The 27611-nt window shown below is 38.5% G+C and overlaps 2 protein-coding genes and 1 pseudogene across 3 annotated transcripts; 2 read left to right on the top strand and 1 right to left on the bottom strand.

Moving 5' to 3' along the window:
* Nucleotides 1-117: 117 nt before the first annotated feature.
* Nucleotides 118-8905, bottom strand: LOC144639300 (uncharacterized; annotated as a pseudogene). The gene is made up of 14 exons (XR_013568116.1): nucleotides 8736-8905; nucleotides 7649-7733; nucleotides 5808-7552; nucleotides 4759-4855; nucleotides 4123-4295; nucleotides 3982-4033; nucleotides 3519-3603; nucleotides 2877-2945; nucleotides 2645-2701; nucleotides 2408-2473; nucleotides 2044-2163; nucleotides 1286-1387; nucleotides 899-990; nucleotides 118-786 (listed from the first exon to the last, which is right to left on the bottom strand). The product of XR_013568116.1 is annotated as an uncharacterized LOC144639300 (transcript).
* Nucleotides 8906-9016: 111 nt separating this feature from the next.
* On the top strand, nucleotides 9017-21292 carry LOC144639308 (glucosidase 2 subunit beta-like). The gene is made up of 19 exons (XM_078498613.1): nucleotides 9017-9177; nucleotides 10704-10820; nucleotides 12195-12290; nucleotides 13077-13134; nucleotides 13767-13824; nucleotides 13947-14006; nucleotides 14108-14171; nucleotides 14299-14364; nucleotides 14991-15075; nucleotides 15202-15268; nucleotides 15699-15788; nucleotides 16341-16401; nucleotides 16839-17024; nucleotides 18496-18558; nucleotides 19352-19421; nucleotides 19516-19605; nucleotides 19831-19905; nucleotides 20156-20252; nucleotides 20778-21292. Exons 1-19 carry the CDS (start codon nucleotides 9060-9062, stop codon nucleotides 20922-20924), a joined length of 1668 nt encoding a protein of 555 aa, XP_078354739.1. The 5' UTR covers nucleotides 9017-9059; the 3' UTR covers nucleotides 20925-21292.
* Nucleotides 21293-22137: 845 nt separating this feature from the next.
* Nucleotides 22138-26445, top strand: LOC144639335 (protein N-lysine methyltransferase METTL21D-like). The gene is made up of 5 exons (XM_078498658.1): nucleotides 22138-22449; nucleotides 23147-23257; nucleotides 24671-24743; nucleotides 24849-24968; nucleotides 25691-26445. Exons 1-5 carry the CDS (start codon nucleotides 22202-22204, stop codon nucleotides 25793-25795), a joined length of 657 nt encoding a protein of 218 aa, XP_078354784.1. The 5' UTR covers nucleotides 22138-22201; the 3' UTR covers nucleotides 25796-26445.
* The last annotated feature ends 1166 nt before the right edge of the window (nucleotides 26446-27611 follow it).

Below are 27611 nucleotides of genomic sequence, written 5' to 3'. Positions count from 1 at the left end.
GAAAAACGCAACGTGAGATGTTCAACTGTATCCAAATATAACCAAAAAAAACGCCCCCAACAAAAAAAAAAAAAAAAAAAAACCCAAAAAAAAACCGCCCAGCCCCCCCCGATAATTGTTTATTACTTTAAATCTAACATCAACTAATGAAAAGTGACTGTTTCATATATCTCTTTCAAAACATAACGTAATGCAAACTATACAATGTAATTAATGTTTTAACTGGAAAAATATCGGTTTCTTGCGTTCTTTAAACAAATTTCTTTTTGTCGATTTATAATAATTTCAATACAAAATCTATCAAACTCTTAAGTGTTACCCCGATATTAACGGCACAACCCCAACTTGAACTAGACTAGATTCTCAAATGAACCAGGCCTACAACCCTGTAATATTTGTTACAAAAGGTGTTGTTAAACTTTAGATACCCTTCTTCATGATTTAGCCATGTTTTTCATGATTTCATCAACTTTTAAGGCTCACATTAAGAGGCTTGAGTTAAACTTCACAAACATGGCCTCCTAGTGTAATAACTTTACAAATCAGCTTCAGAATAAATTCCTGTTTTGTGTAATGGGATAAACGGCGATTGTTATGAACAGAACGATGGATTTATCCCATGAAGTAATCGGTAAATCCCACTGGTCTCCACGCGATCTTTCAACTTAATGCTTTCTCTTTCTTCTTCTTTTCTGTGGCTTGCTTGACCCTTGAAACTTTTCCCTTTCAGACGGAAATTGTCCGAAAAATGCGCGCATGAAGTTCTCAAAATCCTTCTCCTCCGATCTGTAATTTGAAATAATAAAAAGTAACTTTTTTATGGTTGTTACGTACATTTATGATCAAACCGCAAGAATATCAAAGCTTTAGTGAAAACAATAAACTGGCTAGGTCTGACCTGGAACTGAAGCCGCTAGGGTGTGTTTGACGGGTCTTGAGCTTCAGATGGACTGTATGCGGGTTAGGTTCAACACGATAACTGCCAATACCCTACAAATGATAAAACAAAATAAATTAATATAATATTGAATTATTTTATTAATTTAACAGGGCTCGAGACTAACGGTAGCCAACTAGCCAAAGGCTACTAAAATTTAAGTTTTGGCTACCAGGTTTAGCTTTCCTACTAGCCACTTTGGCTAGTGAAAAACTCAGAAAAGTCAACAGTTCTTGATAGAAATCAATATATCTGACTAGTGAAAAATTACTTATGGCTAGTAAAATCTAACATGTCACTAGCCAAATGGAAAACTTAATTGTTTATAGCAGATCTATATAAGTTAACCTGGCAAGCTGCCCATTCAGTGACATCAAACACTTCACCCTCCATGCAGGCATAAAAGTGTAACTTATAACCAAGAAAGCTGCTTTCTGCCCACAAGTCTCCCTGAAGAATAAAACCGTACAAAAACAGTGTATTAATCACAATATTTCGATGAATCTGTGATACTTCAGTAGCCAGGTCACGGATGTCGCATCGCCGTGCCTTTCACGTTCGCCATTCGTATATACCCTAGTCTCCTTCGCAGCCCTTATTTGGGTCATCACGCAACGCTCCCCGACGAAGAAGCGTTGCGTGACCCGTTACGGCTGCGAAGGAAACTACAGAACTTGTGATCCGTTACAGTCCTCCCTAACCTTGACAATCCTCGTTCCTTTTTGTTTTGCAACTCTAGGTAAGGTTATTTAATACATCGCAGATAGAATATTTGTCCTAAATCCAGGCCCATAGAGAAAACAAATTTATACGGAAGAATTGCGACTTCTCGAACACCAAAGGAAACGAAAATTGCTTCGAGAAATAGGAGGTCAAATTACAGAGAAGTAATATCCAAGGGAAACGAAAAATTGGTTCGAAAAAATTGGGAGTCTCTACTGTAAATTAGAAGGGCCCCTCTGATATGTTCTAATGCCATTGGCGCAATTTAAAAGTAATTTTGATGTCATTTTCAAACTAAATAATAATAATAAAAAAATCACAGACCTCCCCCAACCCCCCCCCCCCCCCACGCTCCTAGGGCCTTTTCTACTGCACTTACATACCTCTTTTGCAGCATGTCTTGTGTTACAGCGACCACAAAATCGTGCTGTAAGAACAAACCGGTCTGTGCTGTAACGACGGTGTTTTCCATCACATGCGTTACAATGCAAGTAATTCTGCATCTGTGTTTAGAAAATAAAAAATGTAGTCAGAGTCACATAAAATAAAATAAAATAAAATAAAAAGAACTAACGATGCTGAAAATTCTCCAAAATATAATTGTTGTCATCGTCCCTATTTCTCTCACAATGGTTTTCCCCCCCAAACCGAGCAGAGGCCCTAACGAAGCAGAAGGACGGGCCTCTGGAGACAAGAACAGAGCATACTTGGAGTATCTTTCATTCCCTATGTATTGACAGTGCTTACCTCTTGCATCTTTCTTCCCAGATCAGCAAAGAACTGTTCGGGACTGGCAGGACCATAACGTCCCTCCTACAAGAAATATTAAGATTCAGAACATTTAATTCAAGAGAAAAGAGCAGTGTTAATAACCACACTGCATTGATAGCATGTATAGTAACTTACAGTCACAAATTCTTTCAGTGAGACAAAGTAAAAATGGATGGGGGTGCTGATGAAATTGTTTTATGAAACTGAACTTACCCTTTCCTCTGCTCTCCTCTTCCAAGCTTCTTCAGTGTCAAAATTAGAACGCTTCACCTGTTTAAAAATATATGCATTTTCAATGATTCAAAAGTCAAAAAAAAAAAATCTTGAATCAAATTTAAACAGAGTGCTTCTAATTACATGTACTAGCCTAGAGGTTGCATTGTTTCAGATATCAGGGTTCAAAAAAGATATGTACTTGTGTAAATGGAACATTGCTCAGACTTACTGGGTCACTTAGAATGTCAAAGGCATTGGCAAGAGTTTTGAAGGCTTCGTCAGCTTGAGGGTGGGTGTTCTGCAAGAAACAGAGATAACCAGAGCTGTTAACACAGTGAAGATGAACATAAATGACATGGGCATGGGCATGACATGGTCTAGGCTGTGGCTTATGTTTATTTTTAACTCCAGGGACCTTTGACATGACTTCATATCAGTTCCAGCATGTTACTCCAGTTTCTGTAGCAGGACTGTATGATAATGATATTAAAATATATAAACTGCAGTGGTATAGCGAGTGGTAGCAAATCGATAAAAATGGTATCACACATGTGTGGATAAAAATGATATCCACACATGTGTGATATCATTGTTGACCAATCAGCTCGCAGAGTTTGCTGTGTTTCAATGCTCAATGAGCCAAAGTTTATCGATATTAAGAAAAAAAAAAAAAAAAAACAACCCCCCACCTTAATCGAAACATCTTCGGAACTTCATCCGCAATCTTTGGAAATTTTCGGAAAGTTTGGAAAATGTTCAGAAACATTTGTACAACCTTTGGACAACATTTTGAAAATCTTCGGACAATCGTCGGAAATCTACATAAAATCGTCAAAAACCTTGTTATTAGTAGCAAAGAACTGAGTAGTACCTTGTCAGGATGGATTAAGACAGCCAGTTTCCTGTACTGCTTTCTGATGTCATCATCTGTCGCATCTCTTGGCACACCAAGTACACTGCATGTACAATAAAACACTTTGTCACACTGACTTTCCTATGTTTTTGTTTGTTTGATTGTTTGTTTTTGAGGGAGGGAGCAATGGTATGCCACTCATTATGTGTCTTGTTTCAAGTAAAATACTCAAGAGATCATGTGGACACAACAACTTAAATGAATCATAATGACATACAACATACATAGCAAACCACTGTATAGCTTTCAATTTCATTTGATTCCATTTGATCCTGTCCACACAGCTACCCTTAACCATGCTACCCTTAAGCATGGCTTGCAGGTTGATCAAAATGAATTTGTATCCAATTTTCAACTACACTGTACTCCTTTGATATAATTTATTATTTATTTATTGGTGTTGATAATGTGGCATACACACCTGTAGGGGTCATTGTCTTTGTTTTGAAGCATGTGCATAACTGCTGCATCTCCTGATTTCAATGAAAACATAATCAACTTTGTGCACATAACATTTTTCCCATTTATTGAATGTGTTAAGAATTGAATGTTAATGAGTTACCATTCTTAGGCAGATCATAGGTTTGACCCTCTGCTGACACCTTTCTTCTTTCTCTGCGCTTCCTGAACCACTCAAACAAAGCCGATATTTTGTTTCTGACAACAGTGTACCATCTTTCAGCTGGAACATAGTTTAGAACCTTTCTGCACAACCAGCAGCCAGCAAACCAAACACTTGATTGGAAAAAAAAAAATACAATTATCTCACAATAATATGTTTGTCTTTATCTAACCTACATAATAATGTAGCTATCACTGGCATTTTGAAGTTACACAAAAATAAGGGTAAAATTCTTCTTTAAGTGTAAAATTTAATATACTGGTTGCAAAAAAAAAAAATTAAAAAGAATAAATGCTGTTAAATGCAATTTAACAAAGTTAACAACAAAGAGTAGCTGGTACTTCCGCTCAACGGTATCCGTACGAGCATGCAGGCTCAGTGTACTTTGCCATTATACTAGCATGTTGGGTCAAAGTTTCAGCAGCTTTCAGCACAGCTTCGTCCATTTTTGGACTTCTTTGCGGGGATTGCCAGGAGGAGGCCCCTGGACATCCCAGGCAACCATCTTTCATTCAGCATCATAAAGAACTTTGTTAAATAATAAATAAAAGAATAAACTTCACAAAAATGACTCACCAGTAAATGAGAAAGCCAAAGAGCAATACCAGAAGAAGTAAAACATAGTACATAATGGACTTCAAGGCTTGACCACATTTGCTCAATAGTGAAATAACTGAAGAATAGAACATGAAAACGTCTTAGTGAATACACTGTACAATGCAAGTTTTTCGTTTAACTTATGATAAAGGGAGGTGCTATGGCCAAATGGTTATTGCACTGGGCTGGGTTGTTCGAGAGACGATTAACGCTAACTCAGGATTAAAAGATGATCAAGATTATTTAATTTCTCTTGTTTTAAAGGGTTTCCTAAAGCTAATATTTTGTTAAGTTTGAGATTGGTCCATGTCAAAACTGTGGGACAGAATTAACAGAAAGCCTCAACGAAATTATATTAAATTAAAATCAAATTTCACGCTAATCCTGGATTAGCTTAATCGTGCTTTGAACAACCGGGCCCTGGACTCTGGATTAAGCAGTCCAGGTTCGGGTCCTGGACAAGGTTCATTGTGTTGTGTTGTTGGGCAAGAGACTCAACTCTTACATTACCTCTTTCCAACTACAAGATGTAAGTGTAAAATGGGTACAGTCGAACCTCGATTATCTGGATTATTCAATTATCAGACTTCCTTCACTTCAACCAGATTACTAAGTTCTAACGACGTTACTTAAGGTGGTTTACCTGTCAAAAACATGGAACCTGGTGTAGTTTCCAATCGAACAACATTTTACTTCGGCAGGCAACTTCCTTTCATTTCCACTAGCCATAAAACATTCACACAAATAAATTTCCAGTCAGATGCCCTGTTTTTTTGGCTCTTTTCTACTTTCGATTTCTACTCTCAATTTCCACTATTTACTATCCCAACGAGTCCGGATAATCGAGGTCTGACTGTACTGACAAATTACACGTTGGGGGTAACCTTGTGATGGAGTAGCATCCTATCCAGGAAGGATAAGCCCTACCCGCTTCATATTACAGAATTTGGCGTTAGCGCCAGCCATATTGGCCACTAGGCTTGACCTTATCCCTACCTTTTATCTCTCAAAAGTAAAATGAACAGTACCTGTGCAATAAAGACTGTAAAAAAGCTTGGTGACATCAATCTCTTCTTGAACTTTTCCCTCGGCCCTGTGTTTACTTGGTCTTTCTTTCACATCTGAAGCTGGCACAGTCCTTGTAGTCTCCTCAGCCTTCACTTTATGACTAACTCTTGATTTGACACCAACTTTAGCTCTCGCTTGTCTGTGGGAATCAACCCTTTGTGATGCTCCTTCCTTTGAATTCTTAACATGTTCAGCTTTTGAAGCTTTAGGTCTACTTTTGACCTTGTCATCAACTCTTGATTTTGGTTTGAAACTTGTCTGCTGAAATTTTTCCTCGTCAACTGATTTCTTGTCTTTTTTTACTTCCTCTGCATGAAATGAACTTTTTGTTGTCTTACGATCAAAAGAACTACCCTCATTTTGCACCTCATGACTTAAATGTTCTTTGGAAGTCCAGCTATCTCTTTGTACAGTACCACCTTCCATAACATTCTGCTTTGATGTAACATTTAGTGGATCCTTGGTCGAGTTTGAAGAAATGTTAGTGTCATGAGAATTACATGATGGCGAAGAATTTAAATCTAAGTCATCTGAAGTTCTTTTCTCATTCCCTGACTCTGTTGCCGTTTTCCTATTCTTTACCTTCCCATTGCCAAAGTAATTCTGAAGGTTTCGATAAAACTCCTGTTGTGATGTGGAAAGTGGTGTCTTGGGAGATTGTCCTTCAGAGTAGCCTTTGCTCTGTTTGTTACAAGTACAATGAGGCAAGCTAGAGCTTGAAACACATGCACCATTCACAAAATGAATCCTGTTCTTTGTAGGAGTAGAAGGGAGATTTCCACTTCCATTAAAATGCCCACACTTTGAACACACTTTTGTTACTCTTAGAGGCAGGTTTGTCAGAACTTGACTGATCTTTCCCCACATGATTCTTACATCTGACATTCAAAGATTCATCAATTTCGTCTAAACTGTCAGAATACTGAGTTGTGGGTATATTCTGACCTAAAACGTCTGACCGCGTAGAAAGTACTTCATCTCTTAACCCACTACGTAGCAGATCATAGTATTTTGCCCAGTCATCTATTGCAGTTTCACGTGCCGTACACAACTCCTCAAGAAATTTGCTTTCTAGATTTTCATCATGGTTATGGCTGTAAGTGTAAAGTCCTTCGGGATATGCACCATTTTTGTATCCAAAATGATCGTCTGAAATATCAACATGGTTCTCGTGCTCATGGTTAAAAGCTTTGCCATCCTCACACACAGTTTCCTGCGAACTAATGGGTGTTTTGAGTGTTGAACTAAAGGAACTGTCAGCTTCTTTCCGAACATGCTGTTTATGGTCTTCTTTAGAAAGTGGACTTTCAGTGTAATTGCCATTCACGGGTGGAAGGTCTATCTCACTTAAGCCATCTATTGGACTGCTGTCAGTTTTTTTCCTCCTGTTATTGCTGTTCACAAAGGAAGCCCATGGATTCTCAATGGTTGCTTGTTCATAAGGGTCACTATAGTAACTAGAGGAAACAGCAGGCGACCAAGGCATCTTTGCACTTGGATTCTCTTTTAGTTTCGATTTCTTTACATTCCACTCAGGAGAACTCTTCTCTTTTTGATAACCGACACTGGACTTTCCTCGGGTAACACTAGCATAGCTTACTCCTTGTTTATCTTTCTGTAGATGGTCTGAGTAACATTGCGCATTCATCTGAAAGAAAGCCAGTGTTTCCTTGTAGATTTCAGAGCCTGGATTGAGTTGAATGGCCTGCAAGATATTGAACAGGAAGTAAAGTAAACTGTTTTGAAGAAGGGAAGTTATGCTACAGCTTAAAAAGGTCAAAGACTTGTCTAAAACACAAACCTTTTCCAATAACTTGATGGCCTCTGGAATCTTGCAGCAATCCACCAAAAGAAGAGCTTGTTCATAAAACTTTGCAGCTTTATCACTACAACATAAAAACACACAATCTCATCAAAACCATTGTAAAAATTAAAGGGCTTATGTAAGAGCTATCCTAATGTTAGAATGTTTACATGTATAACACTTTATACCATACCATAGAAAATACAGCCAATCAGAATACAGGAAAACCGTTATAATATTTGACGGTATTCAACCCAACCTTCCCATTGTGTGTTGCGATCTTATTCTCGAAGAAATTTATTAAGCGTATTTTCTTTTATGGCATGGTATAAAATAGTTACACAACACTTTCTTGTGGTATACACTAACCTAAAGCTTTGTGTGTATACCGAAAAATTACAAGTGACTTGTGGGATATTCCATAATATTCAATGGCTTGTAATAGCACTGAGGAAGGTGTCAGATATATGTTAATAAAACACTTTTATGTGGTTAACAGAGTTAATTTCCCTCGGTCAAGTTGTCATTAGTAACTTTAAGTTAACAAAGGTTAATTAACCACAGTACATGGCAAAATTAAAAGCAAAGGAAACTTTGCAAGGGGTAAAAACTGAAGTGTTGACACTTGAAAATCTCACCTAGATGAATATAAACAGACATACATGTATGCACACCCAAGCGTGGGATAACAGAAATAGCTAGCTAAAGAATATCTAGACAGTGATGAGATGAACTAGAAAGATTTCTTCACACTAGCAACAACGCATTAGCATATATTAATCAAAACAGGAATCTGTGACAATCTAAACAATCACTATTTTATCACAACTAAATGCTCATCAAAGATTACTTCTGTCGTAAATCTGTTCGAGTCACTTATCATTTAACCTTCAAAACGCAGTACAGTCAGTGGGGTAAACTAATCTTTAAATAGTTCTTAAAACAAGTTTTGTTGTCAGGAAAACGCAAGCAGTGAAAACCAACAAGGAAGAAGGACATTTAAAAGCAAAATCAAAATAGCAAAGTCTCTAAATAAAGCATGCACGGGTCCAATCGAACATTGGCAGCCCCTGAACTTTGCTACCTTTCTCCATCGTTTTGAAGACTCCCAGCCACTTCCATAGCCTGTTATTACAATCCTTTGAGGTAGCTCACCTTGCAGGAACAAAAGCGGCTTTCATTTTCATGAGAAAAAGTAGAAAAACAACAACCTCTACTGGAATATTACGCTGAAGGAATGGTTGGTCAGCCACACGAAACGAAAGTACGAAAATATCTGTGACGTATCTTGTGCACAGCGGATTGCTTATTTGGCGGGAAACTCAACTATAGTGCACCAGCTCCTCGCGGTCAAATATCGGAACGAGGCTCACCTTAGTCTCCTAGTCAGACGACACGTGTATTCAACATGGCGGCGTTTCGTTCCATTTCTCGTGTAGAATATCTTTCTTTAGTTTTTCTTTTTCTTCGGCTTTTTAGTTCGTATATAGCTTCTGCTTCAAGTATTAGGGGAGTTGCAGTTACTAGTAAGTATTTCATTTCTCAGTACAATTTTATTCGTCCAATTTTTGGTTTCAATGAAGTGTCATCAAATATCGAAAAGAGAAAAATTTTCAGAGGTCACCTTATATTTTAATGATTTTACATACTTAATTGCATTGGTTCCTATAAGTATGAGGAGATTTGATTTCCCTATGAAATGACATTTGAATTATTGTGTTATTTCTATTATAAGAGTTGTTCAAATTTGTGGGTTTTAAACAGTAGGTATTTGTATATATACTGTGTAATCTTTTACCATTTAATTGAGGTTTGCAGCTGCGTGATTATAACGCCCAGTTTAGATTACTTGTAGATTACCCGGCCATTTAATAAACACTTCATATGCTTGTTTTGAGCTCTCAAATTTTGACAATAACTACAGTTATTAATGTAGTGAGTTAAAAAGACTTCAGATGAAATGGCATCCCTTTGCGAACTAAAAAAAAAAATTGGAATTATTTTTGACATTATTTTGCCTCAGGTGCTCCCTTGATCTGGCCAACCAAAGTTTCAGAATCCTGATGAAAATTAATTTTATGTCGGTTTGCAGTGTCATTTCCTCCTACTGCACACCTTAGATATCAAAATAAGAGTTGAAAGTTTTGGCTATAAAATAAACTAAAAGCTTTTTTTCTTGTGGCAATGCATGAAGAAAGTTGCCACATGATAAATAATAGTCTGGATATTTTTTACCCCATTTGAAATCAAGACTTTTTCTGGTGGTAATGTTACAGCATTTATCGCTGATGCGCAGTTCCAGAAAATATCCATTCCCACCCCACGGAAGGTCATTGGAAATTCTGAGGGGGTGGGGGGATCTCAAAAGCCAAAATTTTTAAAGGCAAGTATGGGGCTCAACTGGAATTTACAGAGAGGGGGGATTCAAACCAAAAAATCTTCGCGTGAGGGGTATGGATATTTTCTGGAACAACACAGTACATGTACAGTAGAACCCCGGTAACTCGAACTCGGATAACTCGAACAACCCCGCTAACTCGAACATACTTCCATTTCCCTTGGATTTGAACTCACTTTTACGTCATTTTTACTCGGTTAACTCGAACTCGGATAACTCGAAAACCCCGCTAACCCGAACTAAATTTTGTTTCCCTTGATCAAAATTTGGGTCAAATTTACCCCGATAACTCGAATTCCGGTTCTTGCAACTCACCACGGTTGCCCATTGATTAGAGTAACAAAACAGATCACCTATTTGACAGCCTTTTTCCACTCTTATCCTAAGAATTTATGATCGTATTAGAGTTTCTGACGAGATAAGTTTAATTTGCACTGTGCTGTATACTGAGGTGCTGAAAAATCAGTAAGCTATCAATTATTAACTTGGCAAATTAAATATTCAATCTACCCTGATAACTCGAAACCCCGATAACTCGAACAGTTTTTCGTTTCCCTTCAGAGTTCGAGTTACCAGGGTTCTACTGTATATCTTGTTCAAATAGCTATGATTATCACCAGTTGACCTTTTTCTTTTTTTGTTTTGTTTCTACAGTGTTACCATTTTATGATCCTTTAAAAGACTTCACGTGTTTAGATGGTTCCCTTACTGTTCCTTTTAGTAGTGTAAATGACGATTTCTGTGATTGTGCTGATGGTACTGACGAGCCAGGTACAGTTTGTATAATCAATCAAACAAAATCCATTGATTGAGCTTGATATATTGGATTGAGTCATCAAACATGATTAAACCAAAGCATAGTTATTCATGAAGGAGATAACACTAACCGCTGGATAATTGCTATTGACCTGGGTCCAGTTGTTCAAAGGGTGGATAATGTTATCCACCTGATACATGTAAATCACTATTTAGTAGGAAGCGTAGTGTTTGTTTTGCCAACACTTGTCTGCTGGATAGTGATTTATCCGGTGGATAGCCAGCGTAGCTTGGCGTTCTAGTCAGTCGGGGGGAGCGAGAAATCGCGCACGCGAGCAAAGCGACGGCGGAAGGCAGAAGGAAAGAAAGAACGCCAGCCGCCAGACGCCTCTTAAACGGGAGAAATCTTTTCACGTAAATGATCGTAAATATGTAAATAATACGCGTAATTTGTGAAGACCGGAAATAAAAAGGTGACGTGTTCTGTCAAACTCACGTGTGGTACAGGATGTACAAAACAAATAAACCCCGGGAAATTATCAGGCTCATATTAATTTTTGCAAAATGTCTGCAAATTCGGGAGGTCCAAAGAAAAATTCATCTGCGAGTCGAAGCGGGGGAAGAAAACCAGTTAAAGTTTCAAATGATCACTGCCGAGTTTGTTTGCCTGCAATAGCATCCATGTGTAATTCACACTGCTTTGCTTCACTCGTCACTTGTCAAATGCTAATTGAGCGGCCTGAATGTTGCGTGCATGCGAATGAGTCATTTGGAATAAATTAAAGCCAACAAACCAATCACAGGACAGATAAGCAATTTTAGCCAATGGGAATTAGCGGCCTCTGGAGGCCGCTAATTCGAAAGATTTCTCCCGTTTAAGAGGCGTCTGGCGGCTGGCGTTCTTTCTTTCCTTCTGCCTTCCGCCGTCGCTTTGCTCCCGCGCGCGATTTCTCGCTCTCCCCGACTGACTAGAACGCCAAGCTACGCTGGCTATCCGGTGGATAGCGTTCTCCACCTTTTGAACAACTGGGCCCCATTGACAAAACAAACTATTCTATCCACTGGATAGTGTGCCTAGTGGACAGCATTATCAATCCTTTGAACAACGAGTGCCTGAACATTTTGTAACCAGTTTTGAACCAGTTAAAGTTAACTGAAAATCAGACATCAAAAGTACTTAATATTTTCACATCAAAAATACTGTTGGATTAAAACTACCACAAAATGTTACACTCAACAAAAATTGGCATTTCTTGATGATTCTATTTCTCTTTTTCTGTTTCTGGTAATCATTGCCTTATAGCAGGAAAAGAGGACAATAATTAACATGAGCAGAAATTATATACCATACACAAACACTAACAGTTTGTTGTGTTTTATGTTTTTCAGGGACATCAGCTTGCTCTGATGGAAAATATCATTGTGCAAATGCTGGATTTAGACCTTTGAATATTCCCTCATCTAGAGTCAATGATGGTATATGTGGTATGTAGTATTTGTAGTTCACTTTTCTTGGCTTCGCTTGACTGGAATGGGAATAAATATAAGTTCTCCTTTAACTTAAATTACTAAATGTGAATATTGTAAATGCATTTCATATTAATATTCTTGGGAGGTGTGGGGAGGAAACTTAAAAGAAAAAGGGGAGGGGGCTGCAAATGATCCTGTGATTTAGTACCAAAAATAATACTCAAAATATCTCAACTTTTCTGCTCCTCCCCACTCCCTCCATTCTAAAAATATCCCCAATCCCTCCCACCCTGAAAAAAACCTGGGGGTTCTCTACAATTTTCTCTTTAGACTAAACACCGTAGTTTTACACTGCTATATGACCACCAGCTGGTGTTGTTCTCGGTAGTTCTGAGTTCAACTCCTCGGCTGCGTTTGTAAATAGCCAACTGGTCTGCCTCCTGCCAGTTGGGATTTTTAACCATGTTATGTTCATTTACAATATTTGTTTCACATTGGCCCTGAAAAACCCCATTGGGGAGTGGTCAATTAAGTATATTATTATTATTATTATTATTATTATTATTATTATTATTATTATTATTATTATTATTATTATTATTATTATTATTATATTATTATATACATGTAGATAGAGGTAGTATTTAACGCTTGACTGCCCACTTTCAACCACTCTGTTATTCTTCTTGACCTGAGTGTTGAAAGCTCCTCAAATAATGTTATTATGAACTATTATTTGTACATACATGTACGTTTGGTAAGTGCATATTCTAATCCAAATAATTATTTGTTGAAATTTAGATTGCTGTGATGGTAGTGATGAATATGATGGTGCCGTCACTTGTCCAAACACGTGCAAGTAAGGATCAAAAAATGATTTCTTTGTATTAATTGAGCAGTCTAGTACAGTACTTTGCTGATTTTAAGAAGTAAGAAGATTGTAAGAAGTTGTTAGTACCCTTTCTCTGTGAATCGCACTCAGTTTGCCAATATTGATTGTTCACTTGAGCCGAGAAGAGAAAGGAGAGGAACATGCCTGTTACCAATTCATTCAGTGTGCAAATTATTGCCTGAGTGAAAGTTTGCATGGCAACAGAAAATTTATTAATAAAGCATAATTATGCTTATTTATGTTAATAATAACTAACTAAAGGTGTACTGAATTGTAAAGGGTGTGGTGGGGTCTGAATGACATAATTTACTGTAGCTTAACTTTTTCAATGAAAGTACACACTCTGTCTGTCTGTCTGTCTGCCTGCCTGCCTGCCTGCCTGCCTGCCTGCCTGCCTGCCTGCCTTCTGTCTGTCTGTCTGTCTGTCTGTCTGTCTGTCTGTCTGTCTGTCTGTCTGTTCATCGATCTGTCTCTGTCTGAATATGAAACATTCTTCAGATTGTACCTACACTTCTCACAATTGGAATGTAACTTCTATTAATAACTGTTTATTTTTCACCAGTGCAATATCAAAAATATTTTTGTGATGCATGTTTCAGGGAGCTTTATAAGGAACTGTATCAAAAGCAAAGAGAAGAAGCTGAACTGGCAAAACAGGTGAGTCTTGTTTCTTTTGCAATCAATCTAGACCACTTCATCAGTATTTAGTATCATTATGAATAAGGCTTGGCAAAATCATTGTTAACTGGTGGTCAATGGCCATATTTTGTCAATTTAAGGGTTCAGCTATAAAACAAGATTATAGCAGGCAAGGACAGGAGAAAAAAGAAGAAAGAAAGGTATGTCTGTTATTTTATGAGGTGCAAATGTTTTAAATATGTTGTTGTTGCTGTTGCTGCTATTTTTACCTGCTAACATAATGCATTTATCATTTATTTAGCAAAAGCTTGAAGAACTAAAGAAACAGTTGGAAGAGAAGAAAGCTGTCGTGGAAAACTTGAAAGGTATCAATATACATCATTATCTAAAATGTAGAATGTTATTACTGGTATATCACTGTTCCTGTATGTAGTTGTAAACAATAAATGTAATGGTTGTTAGCTTCTTTTAATAATTTGTTACTCATTGCAGCTAAAAAGGAGGAAGTTGAAGCAATAGAAAAAGAAGCCAAGGACAAACATGAAAAAGAATGGGAAGGTGAGAAGGTTTTTTATTTTATCATTATCATTCTTTAGTAGTAATGTAGATTTTTGTGATGGTTGTGATGAGTATGATGTTGCCGTCACTTGTTAAAACTCATGCAAGTTACGATCAAAAGAATAAAGTCTTTGTCTCTAATTAATGAGTAATTACATGTGTTTTTATTTTCACTGTGAGAAATCATGCCCTTTCTCTGTGAATCGCACTCAGTTTGCCAATATTGATTGTTCACTTGAGCCGAGAAGAGAAAGGAGAGCAACATGCCTGTTACCAATTCATTCAATGTGCAACTTATTGCCTGAGTGAAAGTTTGCATGGCAACAGAAAATTTATTAATTAAAACCAAATTGTCTGTGATAGCTACTTCAATATCAATTACTCCAAAGCTCACTTCAAGAGCAAAGCTGCAGACAATTGATTATAATATATCTTTTATCTTATATTTTATAGCATGTTGTATATTAAAACAAAGTTTTTTCATCATCATTTTTTATTTTATATATATCTTTGTTTTAAATTTTTGCATAGAAGAGTCAATATTTTTTGGAATGTAAATAAACCATTATATATTTATTTATTTATTCTGTGATCATTGTTTTGTTTACATTGTATGTTCTTTTTAGAAACCAAGACCAAACTTTTGGCAGAAAGAGATAGAGCATCAGCAGAGACGGCATTTAAGGCTTTAGACACTAACGAGGATGGACGGTAATGAACGTGAACAATAAAACATTAGTTTTTAGGTGCCTTTCGTCGACGTGTGTCTTCAGTTATACCATATGTAGCATGTGTACTGTCCTTTCTAATCCTGAAATTTTGTTTTTTCTTCTGCAGTATCACAGTACAAGAAATTGTTGATACAGAACTTTTGGATAAAAAATACAATGAGGATGAGGCCAAGGTTAGTTTGAATCATTTGCAAAGTGACACTGAACTGCACTGGTAAGGCATGGAGGCCTAAGGGTTAGACTCCAGCCAGATCAAATCATCCATGTTTGAGTTCCGACCAGCCAGAGATCATTATTTGTGTTAGTCTGTTCTTAGGCAAGACACTTTTAATCCTCTTACAGTGGCACTTTACTTCTCTGTATCAAGTGAAACAACCCCAAATGGTACATCTACAGCATATGTCAAGTCCAGATAAATTATGTTCAGGGGGGATGGGGTGGTAGGGAAGGGGTGGGTGGGTGGGTGTGGTGGCAAGGATGTGATTTATGTTGTTCAAAGGATGGTGGCCCTACCTGGTCTACCCCAGATATCCTACTAATGTTGTACATGTGGTTCGTTGTCATTTTTCACTGAGTCAGTATTTTTCATTATTTTATTGTTAGGAACTGCTTGGTGGATATGAAGAGTCAGAATTTGAAGACTTTTTCTCAGGTCTGTGGAGCAACTTCAAGGACAAATACCTTCACAAAGAGGTTGGTATTCTCTGTTTTTTTTTTTCACCTGAACTTGGGGAAGGTCATAGTACTTACTCAGTAAGAGCAAACTGCTCTATTAATTCCAAATCTTTAGTTGTTTTAGGGAAATGGTCAAAACTATTGTACTCAGACAGAACCCACCACTGTGCAAAGAGACAGGTGCAGGTGGTCTCTTTGTGTACCCCCCCCCCTCCCCCCTCTTCCCCACCTTAAAAGATGCTGTCTTGTTTGTAGAGAATAAGAAAAAGATTCAGACCTCCCAGTAACAATTCTCCAGCAGTACAAGCTTCATGCACACCTCATATAAAAGTCTCAACTTGAATTTTGAGGCCAATAAATTTTGTCCATTTGGCTTATCAGACAGGTGGTGTCTTGCATAACCCCCCTACCCCTACACAAGGTGGGTCCTCATCGAGTACACTTGTTATGACCACTTTCCTTATTATCAAAATGTGTGACGCAAGTAAAATACATTCAATGAGTAATCAACAGATTTAATGCACTCCTCTGAACTTGTCCTGAATTTTCTTTTTTTTTTTTTAAATTTAGCCTGAGCCACCACCAACTGATGAATCAGCAACAACTGAAGGTGAAGAAAAAGCAACTGAAGGTTTGTCTTCAAAAACAAATGTTTTCTGTCATAAATTACATGTATTAAAGATGTGGATGGCAAGCAATGAAGACATTTAATGAAGAAATTATAACATTGTTGCTTTACTTTGCATTCCTGCAGCCCATTTTTAACAAGCCCCAGAAACTTTTCAGGCCTGCAAATCCAATTTTAGCTATCTGTATCTTAAAAACAGAAATGTATAGGCCTGAAACTTTGTATGTAAGGGACCTCTGTTTATATTAAAAATATGTGAATAAAACAGCTATGTATAATCATGGGGTTTGAGATTTGGCTAATGTCTTTGTGGGTGTGAAAATTTTTTTCTGGACCTTCGAGAAACGGGGCCCTGAACACTTAAATGGGTTACAAAAAGGTATTGAGAATTCAGGATCTAATCACTGATGAGATTTTTTATTTTCTATCCTTTGCTGTAGCTGCTTCAACTGAGGCACCTCAAGTACCGCCGCCAATTGACGACAATTTTGATGATGAAGATCTTCCTCCAGTGCCTGGTGATGATGATGACGACGAGGATGAGGAAGATGATGAAGATGAAGGGGAGGACCACTCTGACGACATTAAACAAGAAGCAGAGAAAAGAGCTTCTGAAGCCACAGAAGGTGAGTCATGTTTAAGGTAAAGTCTGTGTTCAAGCCTATAGTGGCCCATCAGGCCAGAGCTTCTAACCTGGTTTCAGAAGCATGAAGCAACTAGGACTAAATCCCATCCAGGGGGAGTAGGAATACTCCTTAGGGGTATTGTTACTCCCCCCGTGATGGGATGGTAGTCCATTGCAGGGTTACCCTGAAGCATTAAATTCACTGGTTCCCATTTATACACCTGGGTGGAGAGAGGCATTGAAGAGTGAAGTGTCTTGTCTAAGAAAACAACATAGTTACCCCGACCAGAGCTCAAATCCAGACCGCATGATCTGGGTCCAGCACACTAATTATAAGCCCGCCGCACCTCCCACAAAAAAATTCATGTTTAAAGAAACTGATTTTTGTACAGAAATAGTTGAAGTAAGGGTAATTGAAAGAAACAGATGTGACAACTCTTGACATGAACCTTTCTCTTCTCTGTGCAGTTTAATCTGTTACTGCCAGACCCTTCTAAGTTGAAATTAAGAGGTGCTTTCATTATTTTTAGCATCATTAAAATGCTCAAATAATTGTGCAAAGTAACAAAAGACAAAAAAAGGTCTGTTTTCTGATGCTTTGCAAAATTATTAGAGCTTTTATGTCCCTGCCTTATGCTTGTGTTCAGCATAAAAGTTGAAAAAATATATATAACTGGATTTATGAAAACGTGGTCAAAGAAAACCGGGCCTGAGTGTTGACCAGTACAACACTGGCATGTGGCCTAAAAACATGCTGGAGGAAAAATGAACTACAGTGCTGAAAGAAAGAGAGAGGAGGGAGAAAAAAGTGACATTCACTTTAGTTTTTATACTCTACTTTGGAGTCTACTTTGCGCTAACAACTGTGAAAATTTCACTAACCTGGTTTTCATAAATCCAGTCATATATATATTTGTTTTTTTCACTACCACTAACAATGGAATTCCAATTTCTTGAACCTCCAGAGAAACAAAAATAGGTTCAAGAAATCGGGAGTTCTTGCGATAAACTCTTCTATGTGCAGTTAAATCTATTACTTCCAGACCCTTATAAGTTAAAATTAAGTACCGGTATTGCTTTTATTCCTTTAGTTCCATAAAAATGCTCAAATAATTGTACAAAGTGTCAAAAAACAAAAACAAACTTTGCTTCCTGACACTTTGCAATAAGAGCTTTTTTGTCCCTGCCTTATGCTGGTGTTCAGGATAAAAGTTGGAAAAACTGTTTTCTAACTACTACAGTGAATAACAAGTTCTCGAACCTCCAATGGAAACTAAGCAAAAATTGGTTTGAGAAATTGGGAGTTTCGAGAAATCGGGGGTAAAATTGCAGTGTTTGACTTAGTTACGCGAATCCAAGGGAAACAACTTTTGGTTCATGTAAGAGAAATCTAGGATTCCAGAAAATCAGGATTCTGCTGTGGAAAAAACCTCTGTCTCTTAATTTACACAGTTCTGTTACATACGTTACAGATAATAAGGATGATGAATTAAAGATGCCAGATTATGATGAGGAAACAAAAGCAAAAATTTCTGGTAAGTCAAACTAAGTATAATTATTCCAAAAAGTGAACTGACCAAGACTCATGCTTTAACACACAACTCATACCTGATCATGCATTCCAGGAATAATAATTTCTGGATTGTATTGAATGACCGCTATGTCTAGCTTCATTTATTGTGTTTGGACCCATGTTACGCAATACCCTACAAAATGAGATTGTGCCCGGACCCATGTCATACGACATTCTACAATATCACATTGTGCTCAGACCCATGTCACGCAATACACTACAATATCACATTGTGCTCGGACCCATGTCACGCAATACACTACAATATCATATCGTGCTCGGATCCATGTCATGCAATACTCATGCAATAGGGATATAGGTATAGCTATTTTATTTAAAGTCGGTAACGTTGGGAGTGGTTGCCCAATCTCCCAAGCCAGGAGCTCATGTTAAAAACGCACGACTATTTACAATACAATTACTTACATTACTATTACATTAAAATCATTAAAAATAGAATTTAAAAAGAGATGCTAATATAAATATAGAATTGAAATATGAAAGCATCCTAGGTAATATTAAAATTTAAAAGTTTTAGTTTGCACAAGAAGCATAATTATATATATATATGTTCCAAAAAAAAATCAAGATAAAACGATATACAGTTCATACACTGGCACCCAGCAAACTTCATGCCATTTAAACTAGCTCGAAAATGTGCCAAGGTGGTCGAGGATTTGGCGTTTGCTGGCAACTGGTTCCACATTGACATTGTGAGAAGGTCCGAATGTTTTGACATCTTTTTTTTTTTTCAGTTGCTGACGATGCCAGAAAACAATTTGATGATGCAGAATCAACTTCACGGGAAACAGAAAGAGAAATCAGGTGCTGTAACTTGACATCTTTCTCGTTGACTGTCAGATCCTTGCTATCGTTTAGTAAAGTTATCAATCTTATTTATTTGCTGTTTGCTTTTTAGTGACCTTGAAAGATCACTGAACCTGAATCTTGGTCAAGAAGAAGAGTTTTCTCCGCTTCAAGGACAGTGTTTTGAATATACCGACAGAGAGTGAGTAATTAGAACTTAAATTCACACTATGACTACGACGAACCCAAACAGACGAACAAGACACTAATCTACAAGCGCCAAGACTTGAATGATACATGTCTATTTAAACTCTTGTTCCGCTTTGATTTATTATTGCCTCAGCGAGGTTTCCTTGGCCTTGAAAGTAGTTTTGTACATTGTAATTCAGTGACATGTATGGTCACCGTCTGCTTTTAACATTTTCAGGTATTTGTACAAACTTTGTCCGTTTGACAAAGCTTCTCAGCAGCCTAAGGATGGAGGCTCAGAGACTTCTCTAGGGTGAGTATAACTTGCAAATCACCAAGCTCAACTTTGATTGGTTTAGACCATACGCATTTTAAGCCCCAGTGAAACCTTCCAGAAGTGACCACGGAGGTGAAAGAAATTCTAAAGAACTTTTGAACCCTGATTTCGATTTTAACATCTAAGTAACAACTTCCAAACACGATCTCAGTACTGAAGTAAACTACGCTGTTTAAAACCTGCTTTCGATTTGTTTTAGAACAAACCTGTTTCATATTTGTTTTAGGACCTGGGGTGAGTGGACTGGGCATCCAAACAAGTACAGTCGTATGAAGTATTCAGGAGGACAGAGCTGCTGGAATGGACCAAGCAGATCAGCTGAGGTAAGTCATGGACTGCTTTTGTGGTTTTGTGTGTTATTTTCCCGAAATCCTCGTACTACTATATTACCTAAGAGTTTTCGCTTGTTTTTATCCAATCAGAAAAACCACTTGCCTCCAAAAGATGTTCATTCCTTTATTAATGCCTTTATTTCGGCGTCTTTTTTATGCAAATCGCTTAACAAAAATTAAACGCGCGAAAGTTTATCGCTTGAAAGAAAGGAAACTGATGACATACCTATCTCATTGCAAATTATCATGGTAAAAAATTCTTGTAAAATTTTAAAACCTTGCGAAAATAAGGTGTTTAAGCGGACTAGGGAGACGTGATTGTAAAGTCGAAAATCCGCTTATATGTATGTAAGTGACAACAACATGAACAGAGTCAAGCTTTCTTTGCAAACGTAACCCATTCGTTTGCCTTGTCACGTAATCTTGCCTCCGTGACCAGTCAAATTCAGTGCAAATTATCTGTCTGTGGCGGTAACTGATAGAATCAATGTTAATTTTTTATTCTCTTCCTTACAGATTAACCTTCGCTGTGGCTCAACAAACGAAGTAATCCAAGTCTCGGAGCCTAGCCGATGTGAATATCTTATGGAATTCAGAACACCAGCTGCCTGTCAAAACGTTGGAGACTCGACATTTCCCCACGAACACGGCGGAGAACTGTGATCTAAAAACACTTATATCTGTACAGAATTTTCTACTGGAAACAAAAACGAATAGTTGTTATTGTAATAAGCTTTTTCAATCCTAATAATTATCAAAAGCTCGCTTTCTCCTACAAACAGAATACAAATTTAGGCGCGCGGGTCGTGGGAATCACAAAGCTGATCACAAAAGTGAATAGCTCTGATGTGGAATCAAATTCTCGCAACTTATTCTATAAGAAATGTATGGAGACCTGTAAGGAGATTTTGTGGCATCAGGTGATACGCATGGCACCAGCACATATGGTAATGGCGGCATTGATTCAAAACTTGCTCTTCCTTGAGACTTTACCAAAAGGAGACTTTTCAAGTATTTCAAGCTAAGGACCTAATTTTTCCTTTACATAATCTATATGACATTTCAAAAAAAAAGTTGAATATGCCAGATTCCAGCTACCATACGAACTTACCTTGTAATGCATTTTAATTTTAATAAAGTAATTTTCACGATCTTGTTGTTGTATTGCAGTAAACTGAGTCCAACCAATCACTACATGCCCAAGCGCACAGGGGATAGCGCCTCTACTATATAAAACATTTTTCAAATAATTTTGGCTAACGGGCTCAAAACACTCTGGTTACAAGCATTTACAACTCATAACTCTAGCAGATTTTCTCTAGACATCGACCACAGGCATACCATCCTCTGTGTGGTCACAGCTTGCCGATTTAATTATTCAAATTTCTCCGTTGACCATTCAACCATTGACCATTCCCCTTGTACAAATGATTGTCATTTGTTTTGGAGTCCCCGCGCTTTCTCCTCCGAAGAGGCTCTTCAGTGGAAGCGAAAAAAAAAGAAGAGCCAGGAAGGAAGTGCCCGCGCGCTTTCGTTTTTCTCTTTTAGGGCTCCGCGCGCTTGCTTTCACCTCTCCCCATTTCCCAGAACGAAAAATAAAAAAGGCCTCTGCGGAGGAGAGAGGAGTCTCCGCAACCATTTTGAGCGTGACGACCCAACAAGCCCAATGCAATGTGTAACCTCGCTTAGGGTGGGCATTGAAAGATACATGAACCACCCCCCCATAACCCAAAAACCCTCATGATATGTACATGTGCACGATGAACACTGGCGCGGTTTGTTTCTCAGTAACTCTGTTTGTTTGTTTGTCTGTTTGCTTGATGTGCAGCGCGTCAATAAACGCGCGTTGACGTTGACGCGTTGCGCGCCATCTCTCGCTCCAGTCTTTCCTCGTTTAATCCAACGGCTCGCTGGCCAGCGGCTGCTGCTAAAATTCCAATATGGCGGACGAAGCTGCGGATTTTTCAAATCGAACATTTGAGAGAGAAATCGAGTGTCAAGATGGAATACTTAGGATCAAACAAGCCGAAGTGGGAGATGAAAGTTGTGTTGTCTGGGATGCTGCTCTGGTTCTTGCAAAATATCTACAGGCACGCCACTATTGCTCCAAAGAACGACTCGACAACAAACGCGTTATAGAGCTCGGTGCTGGTACTGGAGTAGTCGGACTCATAGCCGCGACTTGTGGGTGAGATACAGGTTAAATGTAGTAAATACGTCATTTTACTAAAAAAAGGTGTCTGCTGCAGAGTTTTCTCATCAGAGAGGTGTTTGTCTTAGAGAGGTTGTAACTGACGTCACGGCGGCCATGCTGGGGGACATGAACAAAGCGTTTCACTCCGCTGGGAATTTTACTTTTTTATCATGCAAATTTTGCGAAAATTTATTTTATTGCTTTGTCCCCCAACATGGCCACTTTGTCACGTGGTTGCAAACCAGCAATATAGAATCCAACCAGAAATAAGCAAGCATAGAAGTATGGGTGCTGATATGTGTGTGTGTGTGTGTGGGGGGGGGGGGGGGGGGAGAGAGACAAGGTGTAGTACATTGTGGTGGTGGGTGGGAGGTGGGGGGTGTTGTAGATTGGAAGAACATCAAGCTCTTCACCTAGTAGGAGATACTGCTGGTATCCAGTTCAAATAATTATTTCTGTTGGTATTGGAGGGGGGGGGGGGGAGAGAAAGGGGGAGTGTTACATGTTAGAGAAGTGTCCGCTTTCGATCAAGGGGTATAATATGTCTCTGCTAAGGGCAGGAGTTCACCACATTGTATATCCAGACTCCCCTAGGAATGCCTTTCTCCTGGATCTGCAGTTACTCAACAGTCAACTTTGAGCACTAGTTATCAGTGAGCATAATAATATTATCCATACCATTGCATTTCAGTGCACATGTTTGCTGTACTGACTTGACAGAGGTCGTGCCTCTCATTACGTTAAATGGAGAGATCAATAAACATATGATTACTGGGACTTTCAAGGCAAATTCCTTAAAATGGTAAGTATCTTTGTATTACAATTTGCAATCTGTCAGATATTTAACAACAGTGACAATACCGGTACCTCCTTTTATGGAACCACTGACATTTTAGTATTAATTACATGGGCGATTTGCATTCTCCCCTCCCCCCCCCCCCCCAAAAAAAAAAAAAAGTACAGGTCTTTAAAATCGAAAAACATCATTGAGTCTGAACCCAGTGGTGCTCAAAAGGGAGAAGGGGGAGTACAACTAGACTCTTTCTTGCCTGAAAATAGGGTGGGGGTGGGGGTGGGGGTGGCCATTTTTGGCCTGATACTTATAGCAAAAGGGGGTGGACTCCATAAGGTCCCTCCCCTAGACGATGATCTGCCACTGCTTCATAGATATGGATAGTCAGGCCTGTCCCACTGGTTTGTCTGCAGTAGTGAAAGGTTATGAGGTGAGCAAAGGCCATTATCACATGAAGAGACGGTGTAGCTAAACTCAGGGGCGGATCCAGGATTTTTCAAAGGGGGGTGGCTGTTTACCAATATTTTTGTTTACTATATTGTTTAAGCCCCAATTTGTTTATGAGGGAGGGGGTTTCAGGCTTTTAGGCAGTTTTTTGAAAATGGGAGCGCAAATTATTTTGGGTCTGAGGACCATATTTCATGGAGCCATAGGCTCCATCCCCCTAGGGGGGTCTGGGGGCATGCCCCCCGCAGAAAATTTTGAAAAGTTGAAGCCTCTTAGACGTGGTTTTCGCGATTCTGAGCAGCTTTATACAGCTGTCAATTAAGTTATTAAAACACTGTTTTTCCTTGATAATTTGGCAAAATATTCTTTCCTCAACTTACCTTGAGTTATATTTTGGAGAAAAAGTATAGTTTTCAGTTATGAAATGAACAGTGATTGAAATTTGACAGGCCACGAACTTACAGGAAAGAACAGATAAGTTGCTCACCCACGTGCGTAGAAATTTTTAGCTCTTGGCAAAATGGCCTTGGGACAACTTTGGCGACTTTGCTTGCTTGTGAAATCGCTTCGATGCGACAAAAACGGTAAGAAAACTCGCTAAAAAAAGACGTAAATGAAGACGAAAATCATTCTAGCAAGGCTAAAACAATTCTTGAAAGCTAAAAGGAATCTATTTTTTCAAAATTATACACACGTTTTGTTACATTAAGCCAGAAGTTCGAAAAACAGGCTGTCGAAAATCTCCTATTAAGGAAAAATGGCCGTCCTTAACTTTGAACGGCCGCCTGACTATGAGAGGTGGATGGACATTGTCGTTATTTTCTTATTCTTATTTTCAGTTATTTTCATTTTTCTGGTGGATCAAGGGGGGTGGCTAGCCACCCAATCCACCCCCCTGGATCCGCCCCTGAAACTGTTCACAAGCAAGCCCTCATTTATTTAATGTTCGTGTATGTGTTATTAACATTATTGCAGGGGGCAAGATGTATCTGCTATTCAACCTTCCCCAGATCTTCTCTTAGTGGCTGATTGCATTTATTATGAAGAGGTGAGAAGTTGACATGAAGATTAATAATATTAATGCTAAAAGATTAAACCAAGGAATTACTAAATATGGTGTTGTAGGCTCATGCAAGTTGTTTAACTGTTTAAGTCCTTAGAACCTCTTGTGGCAACTCTTTGTGATCTGAGTGACGTCAATACAACAGTGTTGATAAGCTATGAGGAGAGAACGACAGGCAATAAACCACTGCTGGAGAAAAAGTTTCATCAGGTAAAGACAGCTATTATAATAGAAGCAACGGCAGGCAATTTTGGCCCTTTGTCAGAGGACACCTAATTATTAAGTTAGACAATATTCAAGCTAAATTAACTAGGGTTCCAAAACGGTGGGCTGTGCATCAGACAGTTAGCGTATGGATCCAAGAAATGGCTAAAAGAGTCTTTAACTCGCGAGACATGAACGATACTTGGCAAAAACCTGAGAGAAAAGGTACCTGAGGGCTAGGTGCAGAATAGGGTATTTACACCACAGTTTTAGAACGAGCAGGCTCCTAAAAAATGTCGTTAAGGAATCGTTTGCACTTCGTTCAAAGACGTGATAAAACAGACCTGTGCATAGCTATTCTTAATCTATTCTTTATCTTACTCTTGTTACTTTTGGCTACTTTTGGTTTACTATCACATTTGTTGTTTTTTCTGCTTTGTTGAAATGTTCTTTTGAGAAATTTTCTGCATCGATAAAATGAGTTACATGTCCCGAAACGGATCAAAAAGCAAATAGTAATTTTTCATCGTACCATATAACTGACGCTATCTTAAACTCTTTACCAGAGTAACAGAAGTCAAATCTCGGTGTAGAGAAGTCCGCATTTCTAAGAGCATAGTTAGTAGTACTAACTATGCTAAGAGCTTAGCCATAGGTGTTGCTTGTTGGGCTTGGAACTCAGCTATAGACTGTTTATAAACAAGGAGTATTTTCCTTTTATTTCTCAGCTTGTGAGAGAACACTTCACAGTGGAAGAAATCCCAGAAGATGAACAAGACCCCGTCTACCACAGTCCAGATATTCACCTTTTGAAGCTAAAAAGAAAAGTATAATAGCAATTTCTGTAATAGAGCGCAATTGATGAACGCGCTTATTGGTTAAAGAAAAGATCGTGAAAAGAGTAGAAACCAACCAATCAGAGGGAATGTTCTGTTCTTTCAACCAATCAGGAGCAGCCAGGAGCAAAACTGAAACGAATTGGCTTGCACCAGTTTTTCAGCGCTTGGCTGCGTGTGTTTGCTTCAAGAAACGTGCTGTTCGTTCAACCGATCGCTGAAGAGCAAAACGGAAACCAACGTAACGAATTGCGTAGCACGAGTAATCAGTTTAGCCGCGCTTGACACGGACTGCGTGTTTTTGTTCTAGAATTTATTGGCTAACTGTGATGAAATCCACCATAAACGAACAGTGACGATAGCCGCAGTGTGCAGCCTCCCACTTGCCTCAAGAAATATTGGGATAACGGTGTTGCGTGAAGTATGTATGTGAATACGGTAAACGAGTCGTGGATTGATAACGCTGAACAAATGCGTTAAGCTCAAACAAGTTGCAGAGACTAGGAAGTTACAGAGGCAACTTCTCGTAGAAGCAAGGAGACCTAAGCAGAGGACGGATAGCCTCTCCTTAACTCTGACTCTCTTTACTCTTAAAAAATAAATCAAATCCATCTGTAAATACCTAGAAATAAAAGTCGTGAAGAATGCATGGGTGTGTAAATCCTAGCCTGTTCCAGGCGTTCGGTTATTGTAGAACGGCGCAAGGAATGCCCTCCCTACTTCTTCGCTCGCCGTTGTTTTCTCGCGCCGTTCTTCACTATTAACCGAACGCCGGAACAGTCCTCGCATGGTTACTACACATGGGGAAAGCTCAAAACCGTTGACCCGTTGTAACTTGTGAAACGTTGGATGTTGACAGCACCTGGGTCTACTTACCTCTTTTGGATTTTCAACTTTCTCACTCCGTTGTTGAAGGATCTCTTTTTTCTTCCACAAAACCCCTGATTGGCGCGTTTGGCTTCGTTGACTTGGAACAACAGTAACTTTACTGTAAGGAAATAACATGAATTCTCATCCGTGTACCGGGCAAACTAAAAATTGAACTTACGTTGAGCTTAACAGCGTTGCACTTTACAGTATTCAATGTGTACCCGGCAAACTAACTGAACGCAACTTGTTGTTCCTATGGTAACTGAAAAACTAACGCGATTTGCCCTTTATGACGGTTTTGTGGTGTTCAGCTCGCGCAAGCCATTTCAAATTGAGCGCGCGCTGAGAAAAGAAAAACTTACACCCGCTTTCAGTGTTACGAGCACAGCGGCTTTCTTTCAACATCCATCTTTCGACGTGCTGTTTGAAATGAGCCAAACAAAACCGATGCACTCTGGTGTTTGTTTCATGATTTGTTTAGCATATCGAGAACTGGATGTCGAAAGATAGCCGACATGCACATAACACTGAAAGTGGGTGTGATGATGATTCTTTTAGCGTTGAATTGATGTGAAGAAATTGACGACTCATTTTTTTTTTGTGGTTTTGTTTTCGTTTTCAATTTGTTTGTTTGTTTTGCTTTTGTTTTCGTGTTTGTTTTTTACTTTTTTGTTTTGTTTTACTCATTACGGGTTTTAATAGGGGGTGATTTTTGTTTTCGATTGCAATATATGTTTAAGTCATTGCGCAAGAGGTGTTTATAATTTAGTGACAGTCTTTGAAGTTACTTGCCAAGCCCCCTCCTGTGTCAATAATGAACCGTCCCAAAATTACACCTGACCACAAAGAGTACAATATTAGTTTGGCGTCGAAAGGCTGTTGCATACAGCAGAAAACTGTTCTCAGTATATTTCTAACACCTTTAATTTCAATATAGGGGGAG

Source organism: Oculina patagonica, chromosome 14 (assembly GCF_052425735.1).
Source record: "Oculina patagonica isolate OP01 chromosome 14, crgOcupat, whole genome shotgun sequence".
NCBI classification, from domain to species: Eukaryota; Metazoa; Cnidaria; class Anthozoa; order Scleractinia; family Oculinidae; genus Oculina; species Oculina patagonica.
Note: the sequence above shows the minus strand (reverse complement) of the source record. Positions and strands in the feature narration are given on the sequence as shown.